Source organism: Python bivittatus, unplaced genomic scaffold (genome assembly GCF_059951505.1).
Source record: "Python bivittatus isolate LINGU-HERP-01145 unplaced genomic scaffold, Pbiv_v1 ctg000480_np1212, whole genome shotgun sequence".
NCBI classification, from domain to species: domain Eukaryota; kingdom Metazoa; phylum Chordata; class Lepidosauria; order Squamata; family Pythonidae; genus Python; species Python bivittatus.
In genome coordinates, this window is record NW_028277075.1 from 63435034 (window position 1) to 63456199 (window position 21166).

A 21166-nucleotide genomic window follows, 5' to 3' on the forward strand; every position below is an offset into this window, starting at 1 on the left:
AACAAAAAGGAGTCATATGTGACACCTTGTAGACCAGCAGATTTATTGTGGCATAAATCTTTTAGGGTGTCACAGCAGGATGGCTTTTCAGATTTCTCTTCTAATTGTGGAGTGTCTCACTATTAATACTGAAGCATAGGTCAGGCTGACCTGGATTGCAGCCCATGGTGTAGTTCACAAACTTTGCTGCTGTGTTAATTGTGGTTGGGACTGGCTCAGAGGTGCATTCCTCTGATCAAAATGGCACCACCCTATAAATTTTATAAAGAGCTGAGAGGAGAACATACAACATAGCATCTTGCCAAGAAGTCATGCATGGCTGTTTTCTAATTGATTTTCTTTTCCCTTTTTTAGGTTTTAATTGACCAAAAATATATGGCAAAGACATGTGGACTGTGTGGAAATTTTGATGGGCAAGAGTTAAATGAGTTTCTGAATGAAGGTATTATTATTATTATTATTATTATTATTATTATTCAATTTTATATGCCACCCAGCTCCTAGTGATTCTGGTCAGTTTACAAATGATTTAAAACATGAAAAACAGACAAGAAAAACAACAAGAAAGGTAGAGATGGCAAGATAAGAAACCAGGCGGAACCAAAAAAAAAACCAGGCTAACTTAAAAGGAGGCTCCAGTCATCCCCACCCAAGGCCTGAGTGAAAAGCCAGGTCTTCAGGCCCCTTTGAAACACCAGCAGGGCAGGGGACGTTCAGATCTCAGGGAAAACCTCATTCCAGAGCTCAGGTTCACCTCTGGGGTTGGCATTGCTTAGCTGAAGGAACCCGGAGCGTTCCAACCCTGACAGATCGAATCAGCCATGCAGGTACTATGGGAGGTCCCTCAAGCAACCAGGCCCTATGCCATGTAGGGCTTTATAGGTGACAACCAGCACCTTGAATCGCTCCCGGACACAAACTGGCAACCAGTGCAGCTCGCAAAGGAGAGGTGTTATGTGGGCATTCCATCTGCACAAGACATTTTAGAAAAGTATTTCTTCACAAGACAAGACACTACTGAGCTGGAGAAAACTATTTATGAAGATAATGTGACTAAAGATCATGGCAATAATAATATTCTAAGGTCTTTTGATTCTTAAAACTGATAAAACCTTGTAACAGAATAATGATCATTCTTGTGTTTTGACTATATTTGGGCAGCATTTGCTCATCCGTTACAGCAAGGTCTCAGGTACTGATCTTCCATCCCTATATACTACTCAGAGACATATGATTGGGGTGGTTAACAGACATGGCAAAATATTTTATAAGAAAATGTAAAACACTTTTGATAGCATTTAAGATTTATCCTTCTCGTGTGATATTTGTTCATAGGTGCATAGTGGTCTTGTATAAAGAATAAGGCACACATTTACTCCCAGAGGCTCCTACGTTCTCAGTACTCTGTTTCTAGACTTTTTAAAATGTATAGCTCCTGAGCAGGCCTTTTTCAGAAAGGCAGGCAATGAAAAAGGTCCCATCTTCAGTAAGATTCAGGATGTGACGTACTCAACTGGATTGATACTTTTCATTTCAGACTGTAAAACTAACGAGTTAATAGTAACAGATTTGGATTTTCAATATACTGGACCAATGGAAAAAAATTATAGCATGTTGGCTGGGGAATTCTGGGAGTTGAAGTCCACATATGTTAAAGTTGCTGAGATTGAGAAACTTTACTCTAGACAGACTCATTTCTATCCAGTTCAGTTACATGTACATCTCAATTAACAGGTAAGCTTCTGGACCCATATAAATATGCAGCTTTACAGAAAATTGATGATCCTGCAGAGATCTGTCCTTTCGAAGAGATGATGGTTCCTAATATTCCTCATAAGAAATACGTAAGCACTATGTCACTATTCTGCTATATTTATATGCCACTAGGAAAAGAGTGTGATAGAGAAATATTACAGATCTGAAGAAACAAGAATAGACTGCACCATCCATCTGAAAGGGATTGGATAGAAATCACATCTTTTGTAAACCTACCAGTTTTCCATTAAAGGATTTTTCAGTAATTGAGGAATTTTGCTTTCCATCTGATATGGAGCTGCATCTTCTCTTAGTTAGTTCTCCATTTTGTCATGCTGTAATTTAAGCAGGAGGTTTCCCTTTTCCTTCCAGCACAGGAAATCAGAAACAAATATTCTTGCTTTGAATGAATGTTGTTATTTTGAGCCCTCTTGCTGACATGAAATGGAAAGCCTTGTTTCCCGTTTTCTGTCTGCAGAAGTCAGGAGGACAAGATCAGGGACAAGTTGTGGCCCAAGAGTGAGGTCTGCCCTGAACCATCTGGCCTCTTCTACTGAATACTTGTAGCTTGATTGGAGTATGAGGTATACTTTAGAATAGAAGTTGACAGTGTGTATCATCTCGATTGAGACTATCTTTGTTTATTTTTCCTCCTAGGCCAGAGTTTGCCTCCAACTTTTAAGCCTTGTGTCACCGTCATGCAATATTTCAAGGAAGGGGTTTGTTATCCGTTGCCAACTGGATATGCAAGTCTGTAGCAATCCCGGACACAAAAACTGTACTTGTGCTACTCTTTCAGAATACTCCAGACAGTGCTCCATGTCTCATCAAGAGGTGACCAATTGGAGGACCAATGATTTCTGTTGTACGTTCAGTTGTCTACATCATAATTAATAATTAGCATAATTATACATGCTGGGTATAGGGTTTTAGCATCAACATTCTGAAACTGTGCTTTGTTTGCAAATAACACTCTAATGATGATGTGTATTAAGAAAAGAAACACCAGCGAAGGGAGGGGCCAAGCATGTTTCCCTGTTAATGATTCTCCTCCTGCTGCTGTTCCATATTGTGGTATACTTTCTTGGTAGTTATTTTCAATTGGTTCTGTCTTTGATTGCTTCTTACCCCTTTGCTGTATTTCTTTTCATCTGTGCCCACTCCCATCAGCATGTCTTGACAGCTGTGTCAAACTCCACTACTGGTTATTGCTTGGATTTACTACCAAAGTATAGATTTAAATCAAAGCTAGCCAATTTTTATATTCTCCCTAAAATAGTCTAGGGTCCAGAAAGATGGATTGCCATACAGTCTGATTCATAATACAATTGTGGTAGTGAGAACTGTTCAAATACAAAGCAGATTCATCAAGGCATAGCATTATATATTAAGGCTATGCAATCCTTTCGGTTTGATTTAGAAGAGCTGGAATGAGCTGGGGCAGTTGTGTCATTCTGGAAACTGATATAGCTACTTTATGAGCTGCAGACTTCTGTACATTCCAAAGCACTTCTTCCAAGTTGCACAACTTAATAAGTAAATGAATTTGATACATTTTACACACTGATTACTATTATTAGATAACCTTCACACATACACAAACTCACAAGTATATAAGTGTATTCATCAAACCTAGAATTTTAGGGATTTTTCCTACAGATGTGGCACTCACAGAGTAGAATCTCCCATCTCATTATATGGAAACATTTTCCCTTATCAGTGAAACTGTGGCCAACTTTTAAATATAACACATTTAAACATTAATAAACCCATTATGAGTTAGTTAGAATGGTTCTGGTGCTGTATTAAGTCTGTGGGTTGCCATTTAGCCACTCGTAATATAAGTAAAGAACAGAACAGGCCATTTTTTCCCCAGCCCAATGGAATTTTGGAAAGAAATTACATACGGAGAGTTGGGAATCTGCATGTCCACCAGTAAGATAACTCTCTAAAAACTGAACAGAATAAGACCAAATTTGATCAGAAGATAGAAGCCAGCAAAAGAAAGATCAGGCTAGAAACTGGTGTTGGATCCAGCTCAAGATTAAAGAGGAAAAAATACCCCCCAATCCCCAAACCCACTCCTATGGGAGAGATGGTAGGGGAGCAGCTCTGTATATAACTTGCTGTTCCATTCTAAGCTCTCCTCCCTCTGTCTCGTGACCCCAAAGCAGAGCCCTCCCTGTGCTTCTCATGAGCAAACTCATGAGTACACATGAGCAAACACAGATGCAACATGAGAGGACAGAAAATGTATGTGCACATATCCCTCCATAGAAAAAAAATGCATTAGCATGTTACACAGAAGAAAATACAGATGCCTTCTATGGCTACTGCTAGTAAAGGGGTTGGAAAGTATTCTAGAAGCTGCGCTCTGCATGCTTTCCTTGCCTTGTTAAAGACAAACAACAAAGACAACTAAGCAGATGCAGTTACAAACTAGAGAAAAATGGCCTAAAAGCGTCAAAGAAAAATCAAATAACTTTAAAGCAGTTTCCTGGATTCAACTCTTAAGGATAGAAAAATTAATGCTAAAACATTTTCCACTGAATCTTTCATAACAGTAAATTCTAAAAAAAAAACCACTGAGCATACTACTTATTTTAACGGCCATGCTGGGAAGGAATAATGAGATGTGATTAAGGATGATGGGATTTATAATCCAGTACATTTCGTAGTATCAACTTGGGGAAGGTGGATTAAAAGAATTAACTTTGTGCCACTATATCTTCCACTAGAGTACAGAAGCTAATGTATTAGGATAGTTCCATTGCTGACCTCTTTTTTTTAATAGAGCCTTCATTTTTAATATACTTTAATTTCTCATTGCTGTCTATTATAAATTCAGGTTGGTGGTTATCCACGAATGTTGACACATAGTTCCCATTAATTCATTAGAATAATAGAGGTTCCACCACCGATGGGCAGAAGTTAAAAGCCAATCACCTCACATCCTAGAAAACATTGGTAAATAATGTTGTCTGCTTGGAACAAACAACTCCTGGGTTTGAGAAAGTGGAAGAGTAAGGCAGGAACTCTTAAGGGATACCCTTGTCTGATCCAGGATGCAGAAGGTTCCTTTGTAATGAAAGAGGCAAGTAACTCAGGGGTCAGTGCTTTCCTCTACATCAGAACAGCAGCATCCTGATAAAGCTGTCATGATCAGACAAGGAATATCAGCAGATGTTCCCAACACCAGACTCTCTTCATTAGGCAGATAACATACGCATGAGATCACAATGACCAGACTTTTTCCTTCTGGCAGGCAGTGTCACTGGGAGGTCACAATGGCCTCTTACCAGCCAGCCTCAATAGGACATCACAATAGTGGTCTGTCTTTATAAGCCCAGCACTATCAGAGTTGTGGCCACAGTGTCCAGCCTCTCCTCTTGATGCAGGTGGCTTCACAGCTTTCACACCTTTCTCTTCCTTAACTAGGCTGTATCAGCACAGAAGCATGATGGGTCTCTTAATGAAGAAGGCAGCAGTAGCAGCATGTATACAATGTCATTCTTGTGTGTGTGTGTGTGTAAATTTAAGCAACATAGACAGATTCTTGTTCATGTAGTTTCTCTCTTACTAACATGAATCTATGAAAGAACATATGGACGCTGTTTCTTCTCTTATAAAGGTGGGTAAAATCGTTGTGATTACCTAAGGTTCTTGCAAATACTGTATGAGTAGATAGAGAAGCAACAGAAAAGAAGAGGAGATATCAATAGCAGTCATCCAAAGAGAGTTTTTTCTTACAGAAGAAATCCAAACAGTGGCCTGGCATTCAGCTAACATGGCTTCTGATGTGATATTAAGAATTTCTGTTTTGGTTTTTGGCTAAAATACAAGCACATACCTAAGATAATTCATAGCGCATTGTCTTCTCTGAGGCCATGCTAATCTCAAGGAAATACTAATTAGCATACATAAATAGATTTTTTATTCCATTTGACTTGGATCTTATCTTGAAGGTTCATGAATGGCAGAAATATCTGTATACAGAAAGCAAGTTGTGCTCATAGAAAGGGCTCTTGTGAATGGAAGCATCGCCCTTCCATTCACAAGTGACAGGGTAGGACCCATTCACAAGTGACTACAGAAAATTGAAGATGGCAATATATCGTCTATAATAGAATCTCCATAGGTTCCTTCAAAATAATAATTCTTAATCAAAATACTGTATTATCTTACATATGTTTGCTTTTATTTAATTCCATTGGAAAATAAATGCTGCTAGAGGAGCAGGCTTCTCCCCTCTTTTCACTTCTACAATGTGTTATTTCTTCAACTTTCATAACTTCTGCATGCCATAATTGCCTTTCATTTCTGCATGTTTTAGCATCCTTTGTTTCATCATAAATTCCATGGGCCAATGTCAAAGTCCATTATTTGTTTCTGCCTGAAACTCTTAAACATGCTCCATGTCTTTGGTGTTCTTCCAGTCTTCATGTTCTATTCATGGACCTGAAGTCATGCTTCTCTCAAAGAACAAAACATTTCGTTTCTATGCTACCAAATTATGTTGCTTTTCATCTCTGTTTCTGAATGTCATTTCTTCCATTAAGTCATTTTCTTTTCCACGCTAGCAGTTCCTCTCTGTGTGAGCAATTTGATTTTAGCATTGTTTGTCTCTCTAAATTGGAGCAACTTTCAAGGACCACAGTGTCATTTTTTGTACTAATATTACTAAAGCAGATTGGACCTAGTTTATATTTACGTGGGAGGCCCCCAGGGCTATAGTCTAAAGTGAAATACTGTATTAGAAGATATTATAATGGCACTATGTTAGAAGATATTAAAAGCTATTGAATTCAGTTGGATACATCTTAAAATTAAGATCAATACTAGAAAAGTTACAAAAGGAGAATAAACATATGTAGCAGTATCTCATTAACATGTTCTAAATACTATCATTCTGCAATGCATTGCAGGGATTTCAGTTCAGGATAGGAAAGTTTCTGTACAGAAGTAAGCAGAAATCTTGTTATTGCGTGTATCATACAAACCTGTACAGAAGAGAAGTTTGTTGAACTGCAGCCTAACTCTCTCTAGAATATTAACAGATTTAATAGCCATGTCTTAAAAAAATGGAAATGAAGAACAAAAAAAGTTAAGAATGCATTGAAGGTTAACGCTTTAGGAGGCATCAAACAGCTTATCTGCGGGTTGAGTCATGGCAACTGGAGTTCTTTTCTTTTGGTCTGATACATTTCACTGCTTGCCCAAGCAGCTTCTTCAGTCCAGAAAGTTGGTTAGGGGGGACCCCATAAATGTCTTCCAGGGTGGCTGTGTTTCTTGCTAACCTGATGGGCTCATATTGTCAATGAGCCCATCAGGTTAGTGAGAAATGCAGCCACCCTGGAAGACATTTATGGGGTCCTCCCTAACCAACTTTCTGGACTGAAGAAGCTGCTCAGACAAGCAGCAAAACATATCAAACCAAAAGAAAAGAAGTCCAGTTGCCATGACTCAACCTCCAGTTAATTCCACCTGGATGACTGAGAATCTTCGTCAACATATCAAACTGCTTACTTGGAAATGATGAATGAACTGAGGGCAGTCATGGGGTTTACTAAGCAGAAATGATGGGTGCTGATAAATTTAAGAGACTGGGAACTGGGAGGCCATCAGGAGTTATAACTGGCTAAAGAAGGAGAATTGGTAGTTTCCAGTGAGTAGAGGAAAAATATGTGTAATATTATTGGATGGACTCAGTTGATATTTTAAGGGCGAGGTGGACCAATCTCAAAATCGCATTGTAATTCTAGTGTTTTATTTTGTTCAAAGCAGGAAATCTTTTGAATTATTTTATTTTGCAGCTCTGGGAAGATGTCCAGGTAATCAAAATTATAAAGAATGTGGTTCCACATGTCTCAAGACATGTTCCAATCCTGAATACAGCTGTTCCAGCTACTGTACCTATGGCTGCTTCTGTCCAGAAGGTAAATAAAGATAACATGTACCATTATCTTGGCATGAATATATTTAAACTGCTAATTGTTTGAGGAATATACTACTGTAGCAGCGCTTTTGTATGGGCTATATTTGTATCTGATGTTTCAGGACACAGCATTTATAGCAATAGGTCTCTCTCCCTTTCAAGAGATCGTTTTATGTTATTTACCTGGATTTTCTTGTAATGGGTATTCTAATAGTACCTCTGCAATATCTCATTAGAAAGGTAGCAATTGTATATGGCAAAAGCATCTGGTTTTTAGTACTTTGAATCAACTCCATGGTCAATAAGCTGTTAGAGAACAGAAGCAGCTCATAAGATGAAGTGATCCCAGTATGATATGAATAATATTTCTCTTGAATCAGAATTTGGATATCAGTTCTCAAGATTAGTATAGCAGCAAATGATAGCAGTAGCATTTGTCATTTTCCCCTAGGGCAAAGAGAGCTGATTAAGTAACCCTTTCACAAAATCCTAAGCATAATGCCAGGTGCCTTACATACTTTGAGATAGAAGTGCTTTCCTTCATTGTTTCCTATGCAAAAGGCTTTCTTAGTATTTAATGACAGAGATGCACATCTAGGCTGGCACTTTACCACATCAGGATTCAAAACGGATAGAAAAACTGGAAGTTGGCTATGATATTGATAGTTAAGTGAACTGATCCACCCTCGAATTTACTTCAGAGCAATAGTTTTATTTCCAAACTTCAAGCTTTGTGCAGCCAAGATTAATTAAAATGTTTCTCTTTAATTTATTCTCCTGTTTTCCTCTCTTATCAGGCACTGTTTTGGATGACATTTCAAAAAGCCAAACATGCATTCCTATTGAACAGTGTCCATGCACATTGAATGGGAAGATATATGCTCCTGGTGATGTCATGCAAACAACTTGTGAGAAGTGGTGAGAATTGAAAGTCTTTTGCAAGACTTATCATTGATATTTCAATAATGGCATTTATGTTATACAAAGTGAGGCTAGTATTTTGTTATAAGAAAAGAATTAATACATTTCAAGTGTTGTGTGATCAATCTGTAAGTATGAATATTTCACAAATGATACATAAGCATCCACGGGCAATTTATTTTTCAAGAGTGATAAACAACTCCATCTCCCATTTATAATTTGTAATATTAACATTAATGATTAACACAATTAATATTGTTTACCAAACAAATTCCCAAGTAATAAATGATACTAGATTCCAAGTCATCTCCCACTGGTGTGATTGATTGATTGATTACGTGCCACCAAGTCATTGTAGACGCCTAGCAACCACATAGATTTTCTCCATGATGATCTGTCCCTAATCTGATCTTTCAGATCTTCCAAAGGTGCACTCATTGCCACTATAACTGAGTCAATCCACCTTGCTGTTGGATGTCCTCTTCTTCTCTTTCCGTCCACATTTCCCCGCATTAGAGCCTTCTCCAAAGAGCTAGATCTGACTGATGTGAAAATCCCCGGAGCAAAATTTTAGTATTGGGATATTTCCACCAATAGAAAGGACAAAGGTGGATTTCAGTGATGCTCCCTTCTTCCTGTAGTTTGTTCATGCCCTCTGAAAATCTGCTCTGAGAGATTATCTAGAATACCTTTAGGGGTCCTGAAATAGAAATGGCTTATAGTCTTGTTTATGAACTGGAGTTATTCTGTTAGTGTAAGACTAATATCCAAATAATATAATAGTAACTATGTTCTGAAACCATGTGAGAATTCTTAATGTAAGAGTGGGAAGGAACAGGTGTTACAGGGGAGATCAGAAAGGTCACAAGAGGAAAAAAAGGATGACTATTCGGAAGAGATAAATAATATAGTCTCCAGTGTGATCATCTGAAAATAAACTTAACTTGCAAGTTGGTCCTTTGTTTCTGCAGCTTGCCAGCCCTTGTTTATTTTTAAAATAAAATAAAATAATATTTAAATTAAAATATCAGTTGAAACAGAGAATCTGGAAGGCACAAAGGAAGGTATATGTAGGCACATTGATGACCACAAATAACACTTTGGGAAATCCAGACGGTAGACTGGTAGACTGAACTCCATCTGTACATTATTAAATCCTGTACATTATGAGGTTTTCCTATTCGACCCATTCCCAGCATTTGCAACGTTCTTTCTGAGGAATTTGTGCATAGAATATAAACTTCTGTAAAGGGATCTCAATCTACAGATGATAATGCTGGACAGGTAAAATCAAGGGTACTTTGATGTCACACACACAAAGTCAAAGGGGCTATTCCGTATTGCTTACATATTCACTTTTTTTTTTTATTCCCGAATAAGGCTCAGTAGATATACACATAGGTCAAAATATGACACTGATTATTCTTATCTTTAGATGCCTATTTGAATTTTCATAATAACTCTTGCTTAAGATCTGTTGATTTCAAAATATTGTTAGTGAAAGTGGGAGTTATGATACAATCAGATCTACTTGGTTAATAGCTGACCTGTATATTTCTTTCCACCAGTAAATGTACAATGGGCCAATGGAGCTGTAAAGAACTACCATGTCCTGGCAGATGTTCTTTGGAAGGAGGCTCTTTTGTCACCACTTTCGACTCTAGACCATACAGATTCCATGGTGTCTGCACCTATATTCTTTTGAAGGTATTTTACATATTAAAGATCTTGTTCAATTGCTACTTCTCTTTAACTTCACTGGCAGAATTTCCAAAAGTATCTTGCTGGCATGTTATATTAGAATCATTGTCCTTTAATTAGAACATTCCTTTAAAATTCTCTTTTTAGGGATATAGACATTCTCCAGTCTTTGGGCCATGGTGCTTTCTTCCATATTTCTAGCATGCTCTTTATTGTTTCCATGCCAGCCTCCTTTAAGACCTCTATGGGGATTTCATCCATCCTGATGTCCTCCTCAACCACCACTGATTCCTCCTCCTCCTCCTCCTCCTCCTCCTCCTCCTCCTCTTCTCTCTCTCTCTCTTTCTCAAAATACAATGTCATCTGACTTGGCCTTCTTGTACAGGCTTTCCATATATTCCATCCATCTTTTTTCACATTAATTTCACCATCATTAACTCCTTTCCAAGCGTATTCTTTATGGCATTTATAAGAGGTTGGAATCTTCCCATGATTTCTCTGATATCTTTGAATCCCTTGTTCTTCTCACTGTTATTTTCTTCTATACTTTCTGAGTTCAGATAAACCTCTTTATCACTTCTCACCTGTCATTGGAAGTTTTCTAGTTTTCCCACAGTCTCCTCTGGCTTTTTCCAGTCTCCTTTCCTTAGCTATTTCTATAGCCTATTTCTATAGCCTTGTTGGATAGCTGGTGTGTTCTTTGTTACCTTGTTTATCCTTTCTGTAGACTAAGAGTACTATTCTGTTCATAACTATTCAGATATATGCTCACTGACTTTACTGGTGTTAATTTCAAGATAAGTAGGTATAGGATTGCAAATTGAAAACTTAGTCTCCTTTCAGTGTTTACTCTTTCAGAATAAAACTGCCATATCAACTGGTTATGGGGCCATCAAACTCTATGTACACATGTAATTAGAGATAAAGCTTTTAGTAACTATTGGTTTTATTTATATAAGCAATTTGCAAATCTTACTGCACAGAAAGGCAAAAGTTCTGCAGGGGAGTTAGTCATTTCTATTATATTATTCTCAGTGTGTGTGTGTGTGCATGCGTGTGCGTGCCTTCAAGTCAGTGTTGACTCCTGGCAACTGTCTGGATTAATCCCTGCAGTTTTCTCGGCAAGGTTTTTCAGAAGTGCTTTGCCCTTGCCTGCTTCCTAGGGCTGAGAGAGGGTGATTGGGCCAAGGTCACCCAGCTGGCTTCGTGCCTAAGGCGGGACTCGAATTCACCGCCTCTTAGTTTCTAGCCTGGTACCTTATCCACTAGACCAAACTGGCTTTCTATTCTCATTGCAGTATGGCTATTACATGGCTGATAACATTTTTATTAAGATCTGCCAATACAGCTTTTTTAAAAACTGAGGCTAGGTACCTAGAGCTCAAGATTAAGCCAGATAGGTTGAAGATAAAAGATGCAAAAATGTCTCTAAAACTGGAGCTTCCATGTAGTGCACTGTCTACTATGAAGTATTAAGATTTATGACTTCACAGTTCATGATAAATAATTTAAATGTTATGTCCAGGTAAAGGTTCACTTACAAGAACAAAGTTGTTTTCTGTGGCCTTTCTATATCTATGCAACTGATGCATGGCTTCTGAGGGTTTAACTGGGCCAAAGTGTAAAAAGTATGTTTGTTACATCTATGTAGTACTTTGGGTTTGAAGGGGAAAAGGTGCTTCAAAGTGTGTGTGGGTGCTCACAAAGCACCTTTATTCTGGGATTATGGAGCTGGCCAATGCAACTGTACCATAATCCTGAGAAAAGGCATGTTGGTTTAAGGCAGTGTTGTCCAAACTTGGCCACTTTAAGATGAGTGGACTTCAACTCCCAGAATTCCCCAGCCACCCATTCTGGCTTGTCAATTCTGGGAGTTGAAGTCCACTCAACTTAAAGTGGCCAAGTTTGGACAACACTGCCTTAAGGAGTTCTATGTGCTGAACCACCTTGTCCCTTTTGAATTTAAAGCACTGCACATTCCTAAGTCCATATTACACAATCCTACATTTGGAAGTTGCTATGTCAGCCATCAAATTCAATCCATATTTCAAAGCAGCAATCCAAATTAAACCATCCCCAATATATGACTGACTGGCCTTCACTTGTATACCTCAATTAAAAGAGAACCCACCACCTCTCTGAGTAATTGGTTCCACTGTCAAAAGTCTTGTTCTTGCTGTTCCCTTATGTTAAATCTGCCTTCTTGTAATTGAAATCATTATTCTGTATCATGCCTTCTGGGAAGTCAGAGAACAGGTCTTGGCCTTCAGCTGTGTAAAATTCTTTCAAGTGCTTGAGGAATGCTATCATATTCCCCCTCAAGTCTTCTTTTATGGAGGCTAAACATTCTCAGTTCTTTCAAATTCTCATTGTAGAACTTGGTTTCTTCTTCCCTAGTCATCTTTGATGTCCTTCTCTGAACCAGTTAAGACGAGGGGCCCTCAACAATATGAAATAAAGTGGAATTATTACTTTTCATGGTTTAAAAATGATTGATGTAGCCTAAATTGAATTGGCTTTTTTTACAGCCACATTAGCCTGCTGGCTGATATTCAGGTTGTAATCACCATTATCTTTTTCATAAGTACTATTGTCAAGCCAAATATCCACTAGTCTGTAACTATGCATTGGATTTCTGCTTCCAAAGTGCATGACTTTGTATTTGTGTCTGTTAAATTTTATTTGTTTATTTTCCATCAGTCTTCTAATTTTTTTAACTTTATTTCTAAGGTGCTAGTTTTTGCACCCAATTTTGTTTCATTTAAAGATCTGATAAACATCCATCTCCTTATCTAAGTACAGGCTTCAGGAGTAAAAATTCTGTCACCACAACTGATACTTCATCAGTTTAATTAAGAACCATTGATTAGCACTCTTTGAGTACAATAACTTTTATAACTCAATAACTTCTGAGCCAGTTATGTATTTGTTTAATTATCATGCTATCTAGTCCAAATTTTAAAAATATGTCAATCAATATTTCATGAACTAGAGTGTCAGATGCTTAGCTGAAATCAATATAACACATTATGTCTGTAGCATTCCCCCAGGAGATGGGAAGAACAATGAATGAATGAATGAATGAATGAATGAATGAATGAATGAATGAATGAATGAATGAAAATGCATAATCAAAAAATGAGAGTCTGGAAAGACTTGTTCTTGACAAACCCATCTGATTTCTGGTAATCATGAGATTACTTTCAAGTTGCTTAGAGACTGATAAATTTATAACCTAGTATAGAATCTTCCTAGTTAATCAATGTCAGCCTAACTGGTCTAGATCCATAGATCTTTCTTTTCTCCCTTTTGAAGGTAGGGACAACATTTGCCTTTCTCCAATCATCTTTCTTGTCATCCATTCTCTAGGATATCTCAAAAATAAAAATAAAAGTTGAATCAGATCATCAAGGGATAATTTTAATATCCCAGGATGCTGCCCATCTACTTATGGAGATTTAAATACATTAATATTATATCTAAATTCTCTGACCATGTTTCTATCAAGCTTCAGTCCTATTCTTCATTTTCCTCTTCACAGTTGTCTGGTGGAATACATACCCTCTTGTGGGAGAAGACTAATCCAAAATAGAAGTTAAATTAAGGCTTACTTTGGAATATCTTTTTCTTCATTGGGATGTACAGCAGAAAAAAAAAAGTAAAATGTGAATGCAACAAATGTGTTCACAAATTCATGCACATAGAATAATGAGTAGTCAGGGAGCCAGGATTCCCTGTATTTCCATCTTAAGCATGAATTTATGGATTGTCTCTGCAAAATGATGCATATTTTTTATGGAATGCAAACATTTAGTACAACATATAAACATGGTATAATAATGATAGAAAAGAAGTGAAAGAAGTTTTTTTTTTCAACTTTCTACAAACATTGCATTTCTTTCCCTTTTAGAGCCCCATATTACCACATAATGGAACTCTAATGGCTGTATATGAAAAATCTGGCTTTTCCAGTTCAGAGACTTCCTTGGCAGCTATTATTTATGTCTCAGAAAAAGTAAGTATCCAACCCACTGATATATTTCACATGAGAACATACAATTTAATCAAATAGGGCCATTATAACATAGGACAGTTATCCGCAGTTAAGACCCACTTATGATGTATCTGAATATATCAGCTTAGTGGTGGATAATGTTTTCAGATACAAATACACAGAGTGCAGAACAGAGAGAAAGGTGAAAGAAATATGGGTACCTGGAATCAAAAATAACAATATGAAAAATTATTCTGAGAAGCATTGACCTGGTTTGCACATTATACAAAGCTATGTTTTGCTTAACCATGGTTTTATTAAATAAATAACAATTGGCTAGTTCCTAACATTGGTCTGCAGAGGTGCTACAGGTGGTCCCTGGTGGGTACCAAATCTCACAAGATTTTGGCATTCTTCTTTGAAATATCATGTGATGTTGGAAATACCATATGATGTTGGAATTCTTTCACAAAATCACAAAGGTTTTAGCTGCAAATCCTAAAAATGTGAAATTTGATGGATTTGGGTTGGAGAAGGCTATTTTCTTTACATATATTCTAAATCTAGTCATAGAAAAGTTTGCTATTTTGCTAGTCTTTGAACTAACCCTGGCCTCCATTTAGGATTCTGTATTTTGTTTTCTACACAGGAGAAAATTGTGATTTCCAAGCATGAGGCATTAAGTGATGAGAATGAACTTAAGTGGTTACCTTATAAAGCAGGTAAGATTAGGGAGAATCTAGAGCATGCATTCAATAACTTAATAGTTCTGCCAACATTGTGCCTGTTCTCTCCATATATTCTCTATGTTAATTGTATTAAGATGTATTATATTCCTACTAGGTGGGATACAAATTTAAATAAATACACAGCCAACTCTTTTTCCTAAAAGCAAAGTTTGCAAAATGTTTTATGTTCAATTTAAATCATGATTTAAATAGATAAACTACATTCAATATAATTCAGTTCTCTAATCTATTTTATTTTAGGGGACATCACCATCTTCAGACAGTCATCAGCTCACGTTCAGATATACACTACCTTTGGGCTGGAGATAATAATTCAAACTCGTCCAGTATTTGAAACTTATATTAAAGTTGAACATCATTTCAGAGGCAAAACCCGAGGTAAACAGTTTCTTTGATTGGTGGCTTTTCTGTCTGAAAGCTGGAAGCCCTTGTCAAAGAATAATCATGCTTGGGAAAGGATTTCCAGAGCTTTATTTTCTTCTGTTGCAAATAGATGAACCTTACAATTCAGACTCTCCTTTGGGACTTGGACATAGATATCATTATTGTTAACACCACTACGTTCTTTCAAATCAGTCCAAATAATTTGTTCAGAGAACGGGGGAATATGTGTGGAAGAAGCCTTCCATACAGGGATTTCTTTACTGAATTAGGAAGCCAGACAAAACTGAGGTGAATGCACCTATGGATTTTCTCTGCCAAACTTGAGGGGAATCTAGATTGTTGAAAGCATTGCCAATATAACGGTGAGTTATCCTGATTCTCTTCACCATCTCCTTGTTCTGAGACTGAGATTTTATTGATTTCATTATTTATCTTTATTTAAGGAATGTGTTAGGCTGCCCAACTCATACTTTATTATTCTGGGCAGTATACATTACCAACAATCAAAAACAATCATACACAAACACACACACTTTGTAATAGGGAAAACAAAAGCATAAGGCTGTATAAGTCATAACCTGTGTAAAGACAAGACCAGTGTCCTGAGCACTGAAGGCAAAACTGGGATTGCTTGTTCCAAAGATGTTATACATGACTAATGAAGAAAAGTTCTCAGACAGAGCTAAGTACCAAATATGACCACTCTCTACATTGCACTGTGTGAATTCAAATAAGAAAAGTGCCACAACAAGTGTGTTGTTCTGGGTATGTAGCTAGCTCAGTTTCTGCCCTAAGGACAAAGTGCTCAGTTGAAACAGGAATTTAGTTACATCCATGTGTGTTATATGATGATTAGTTCTGCTTGATAGAAGCACCTTTTTCTACATCTGCATGCTACTAAATTCTCTTCTTCTCAGCAAAAGTTCAGCTTAGATTTGATAAAGTGAACCGAATTCTTGGGTATGTTTTAAATCTAAACTAAAAAAAAAAGACTGTGGGATGAAAGTTGATGTGGCCTGGGGACATCTTCCAACTGTTACAAGCGTAGGCAATGATCAAAGATATCCTTGACATCGTGTGCAGGTTTTTCCTGTACTAGTAAGTCTTGGAAATACATGGCAACATGCATCTGCTCTTGAGAAGAAACTATCTGAGTAACTAAAGTACCATGTGAAACACATTTTGGCTTCTGCAGTTCAGTACAGAATTTGGTGCAAGCAAGAAGTTACACATACCAAGGCCCAAACAAAACAAAACTTTTTTTTTTTAGGAGAGGACTAAAGTGCTTATGCATGTCATGGGCATCAGTATGACATGTTTTACTGTCGATAGAAAAAAAAACTCTTCCTTTTTTTAAACATCATTATCTTCTCATTTCACCAGGGTTATGTGGTAACTACAATGGAGAAACAGCAGATGATTTCATGACCAGTATGGATATTATTGAAGGAACCGCACCCCTTTTTGTGGATTCTTGGAGATCAGGGAACTGTCCTCCTGCCGTTGAACAAGATACAGATCCTTGTTCTATGAGTCAGCTGAACAGTAAGTAAAGCCTTTGACCCTTTGTGGGGTTGGGGGGTTGGGGGAATGAGAATTATGATAAATACACACAAGGAAGGACATAGCAGCATCCCCCAAAAAGGTTTTCACTTGTGGGGAAGATAAGAAATGCTTCTGGGTGGACTTCTAGGATTGATACCACCTGATAGTTATTTATTTGTTTATTTTGCTATGGTTGTTTCATGGCTCTGCTTAAGGGATCAGAAAAATATGCTTGAGAAGCAATGTAGTGCCCTTTCCTCTTGTGTCCTTTCCTGATCTGAATCATCCCTCCCCCATGGGAAACGGCTATAATTCATGGTTATGGTTATCTTATGGCTCTGCTTAACAGATCCAAAAATCTAGATCCAGCTTTCCTATTCTTGCCTTAACATAAGATTGCACCTCCTGCAGGAGAATAATGTTTCAGTAATTTTTTACTTTTTATCATCAATACTGTTGTCTCTGTTCTTTTCTGAAATAAACAGGACAGTAAATAGTACTTTCCAATATATATTCAGCAAGAGGCAGTGTGGTATAGTGGTTAAGGCACCCGCTAGAAACCACTAGAACCACTGTGCGTTCTACTTCCTCCTTAGGCACAAAACCAGCTGGGTGACCTTGGGACAGTCACTCTCTCTTAACCCTAGGAAGAACCACTTCCAAAAATCTTGCCAAGCAATCTGAAGGGACTAATCTGGGCAGTTGCCAGGAGTCAATACCTACTTGAAGGCACACACACACACACACACACACAAAGTTCAATGGTACAATATTTACATGTTTACACAGTATTAAAACTCACAGAGGACCTTGGATTTTTTCCTGTATAAAAGACAGTGACATGAGAGTCCTCATCCACAAACTACCTTCCTCCCTCCCTCCCTCCCTGGCTTGATGTCAGGCCTAGCCCAAGGAACTCCAAGAGACAATGCAAATTCAGTTCAGCTTTGTTTATTAGCTACAACCTCTAGCAAGAATCTTCCCAGACTGAAACTCCAGCTCCCAAGCCATCCAGCCACAACAGTGTGAATTCCTCAGGGAGGTGCCAGTCTCATCCTCTTGTATCTCCCATGCTCCTCTGGCGAGCTAAGAAATTGTTTATATCCCTGAGCCTGGCCTTCATAATTCCATTCCATCACAATGGAGGAATGGATTGTAAAGGTGACAGCTGAAATGGCAAAACTGACCTGTTTGTCAGGGATAAAACAAGTACTTTTATAAAAGACTGGAAACCCTTTATGGACTTTTTGCTGAAAATTGAAGGAAGTGAAATGGTGATTTCTGGATTTATTGATTGAAAAAAGGGTTGAATGTGGGATAGAAGGAATTTTTCTAAACTAATTTTAAAGAGGGAGGAGGGATAATTAGTTTATCTGTAACTGCTGTAAAGAAGATCGGAAGCCGCTTCTTTAATTTTATCTTTTTCTTCTCTTCTTCTTCTTTCTCTAATTGTATTGTTTCTTGCACTTTTTCTTTTATTTTTTCTTCTCACTTTTCTTAATATATTTTCATGTTTATCTATGTAAAAATTTACTGTAATAATTGTTGGCATTGCTTTCAATAATCCCTTCATACTCACTGCAGCCTGAGAAGATTAATTTTCTTTTCACAATAATAACCATGGCTTTTGCTGTTATTATTACTTTGGTTGAAGAAGAGCTTTCTATAATATTTTACTTGAATACTGAATAGTTTCAGTAACATGATCTCTGATTGGATGGCATTCTCAGAGCTCAGACCTTGGCTAGCTCAGTCTGTGCAGTTATTACCTGGAGATGCTGTCTGTAAGTTCCCAACTCACAAGCATATAAACATCACCATGCTAAATGCATTTCCAGTCAGCAGATGATGAGTAGTTATGAGGGAAATATAGGTTGTTTTTAAAGTGCATTGGAAATTATTAGGCACTAGAACAGCTAGCAATGTAGCAGCAGTTATAATATATTATTTAAACATTGCCTTTCTTGTAAAAACCATAAGTTTTTGGATCTCAGCGATAACCACAAAAGAGGCAACATTGTTGCTTACAACTGGGTAAAAATGTCCAAGTTATATAAATGGGGAAATTAGTTAGGGGAATGGATAATTTATATTCATATTAAGAATAGATTAAAATTGGCTAGACTTCTAGGATCTTTAAGAAAAACATAATGAAAGTGTAACCTTCACTGTCATATGTGGTGAGAAATTCAGCCAAGAAAATAGCTACAAATCTAGCTTGACTGTAGTCTCCAAAGTTGTTTTAAATGTTCATTTTAAGATTAACTCTGGTATCATTGAACTTGCTTCATACCTGTTTTTTTTCCCCCCCTCTAGAAATATGTGCAGAGACCCACTGCTCTGTTTTAAAAAGGAATACACTATTTCAAAAATGTCATTCTGCGGTGAATCCAGAACCATTTTTCAAGGTAGGGACTTTTGCATTCTCAGGAGACAGCTGCTAGACGTTAGATGATGAAATGCATGACAGGTTTCAGTAGTAACTGTTATTTGGGATTTGATATTTTTGCACATTTATTTTAACTAATCTTCACCATTTCAGCACACATTGTTTTATGAGCTTGTGTGATCTAAGAAAGCAAGGTGAATTAGACAAGAAGGCACAGCAAGGGAATAGCAGGAACAATAACTCTTTTACATGCAGAAACTATCCCACTCCATCAAAGAAAAAGGGTCAGGATATGTATGGGAAGAAATCCAGTTGCAAAAAGCCATGCAGACCTACTTCTTCTCCTGCATGTTATGATGCAGACATTTTGCTGAGGTTCCTGAGGTTACCCAGAGATTAGGCAGAGACAGAGCATAGAAAGGCAGAAATTAACCACACTGGGTAGTCCACTCCATAATAGCATCAGGAGACAGAACAGACTCCTCTATTCCACTGGATGTTCACTATAAAGCATCTTTAAACTGATTTATGGCTTCTGTAAAATTCAAAACCATTTTAGTGATAAATAGCCTCTTTTTCTCCAAAGGCCAAGCTAGTTTTTTTTTAAAAGATAGTCAACTCAACCAAACAATATTTCTTATCTTTTCTCTTTTCCCCTTCTTAAAAAAAAAAAAATGTAGCAATGAGCAGAACTTCAGCTCTGTTCTCTTTATATCCAGGTCAGCAATTATTAACATCCTTAGAGGATGTTTTTTTACCATCCTTTTCTCTAGATATGCTAAATTAATATATAATATTGGTTGCAACTTTGGTTAACAAAACATTTCTCATGTGTGCGAGCATGCCTACTGATGGCATTTGTCTCATCATAAACTAATTAAGAAAACAGAGAGACAGAATGAAAGTAACTTAAATGATACAATATAAAAGTCCTTGCTTTAGGGCGCTTCCCAAAGCTTAATGTAAAAAAAAAAAACCAGTCCATTCACCTCCCTCTCCCTCTGCACACATATACAGAACTCAAGGATCCACAGTTTCCCTGAGCTTGCTCACATTTCCCTGCACTTTTAACAATCCTTTCTGGAGAGGTTGTCTGGTGACCTTTGAGCAATCTTCCGTATCTGGGACTTGGTCCTTAAGGAAAAATGTCCACCCCCACCCCAGGTCAATTAATTATCCATGTATGTTTAGTCCGAAGAGAATCCCAGTGACGACTAGCTTGCTCCCAGATAAATGGGTTTGGGATTGAAGCATTAAAGACTTGTTCTTTCCATATCTGGAATGTCATATTCTGAGCTGTGAAATAATTTATCAGGATAATAAGGCAAATTTGTAGTCTGGGCTGGAGAATAACCAAGTTTTGCTAGACCACTTCAGGAAACACTGCACAGGATGATGAGTTTATGCTTAAAATAGATCATCTGAACTGATATATGATTTCTGTCTGAAACTACTTGACATTTACTGTGCCTATATGACTTATAACAGTAAAATTCCAATAAAAATACAGTTCAAAGTAGGTGATTTGTCTTACCTTCAGCATTTTGTCAGCGCTCCCACCAAATGTTACTAAACCAGACTTTCATATTCTTGATGAATATGTCTATATTGAATATGTCTATATGAATATGACTATATGAATAGTCAAATAAGCCCTCCAAATACACTTTATTGCTTTTATCAATTCTACCAATCTTTTAACTGTGGGTATACGTTGCTGGATTTTTATAACTAAGAGTTTAGCCCTTTTGGAAACTGAGTCTGAGAAATATGGAAGAAAATAATATTTTAAA

General features: G+C 37.3%; 1 protein-coding gene across 1 annotated transcript in view; it reads left to right on the forward strand.

Moving 5' to 3' along the window:
- The window catches only part of MUC6 (mucin 6, oligomeric mucus/gel-forming), a 72812-nt gene that overhangs the window by 11410 nt on the left and 40236 nt on the right, over positions 1-21166 (forward strand). Inside the window, exons 4-14 of the mRNA XM_088145099.1 lie at positions 355-442; positions 1735-1844; positions 2413-2620; positions 7569-7691; positions 8488-8608; positions 10180-10318; positions 14223-14327; positions 14956-15028; positions 15296-15433; positions 16823-16984; positions 19301-19392. Of these exons, the coding sequence (XP_088001225.1) occupies positions 355-442; positions 1735-1844; positions 2413-2620; positions 7569-7691; positions 8488-8608; positions 10180-10318; positions 14223-14327; positions 14956-15028; positions 15296-15433; positions 16823-16984; positions 19301-19392 (1359 nt within the window). The remainder of the gene's footprint in view (positions 1-354; positions 443-1734; positions 1845-2412; positions 2621-7568; positions 7692-8487; positions 8609-10179; positions 10319-14222; positions 14328-14955; positions 15029-15295; positions 15434-16822; positions 16985-19300; positions 19393-21166) is intronic.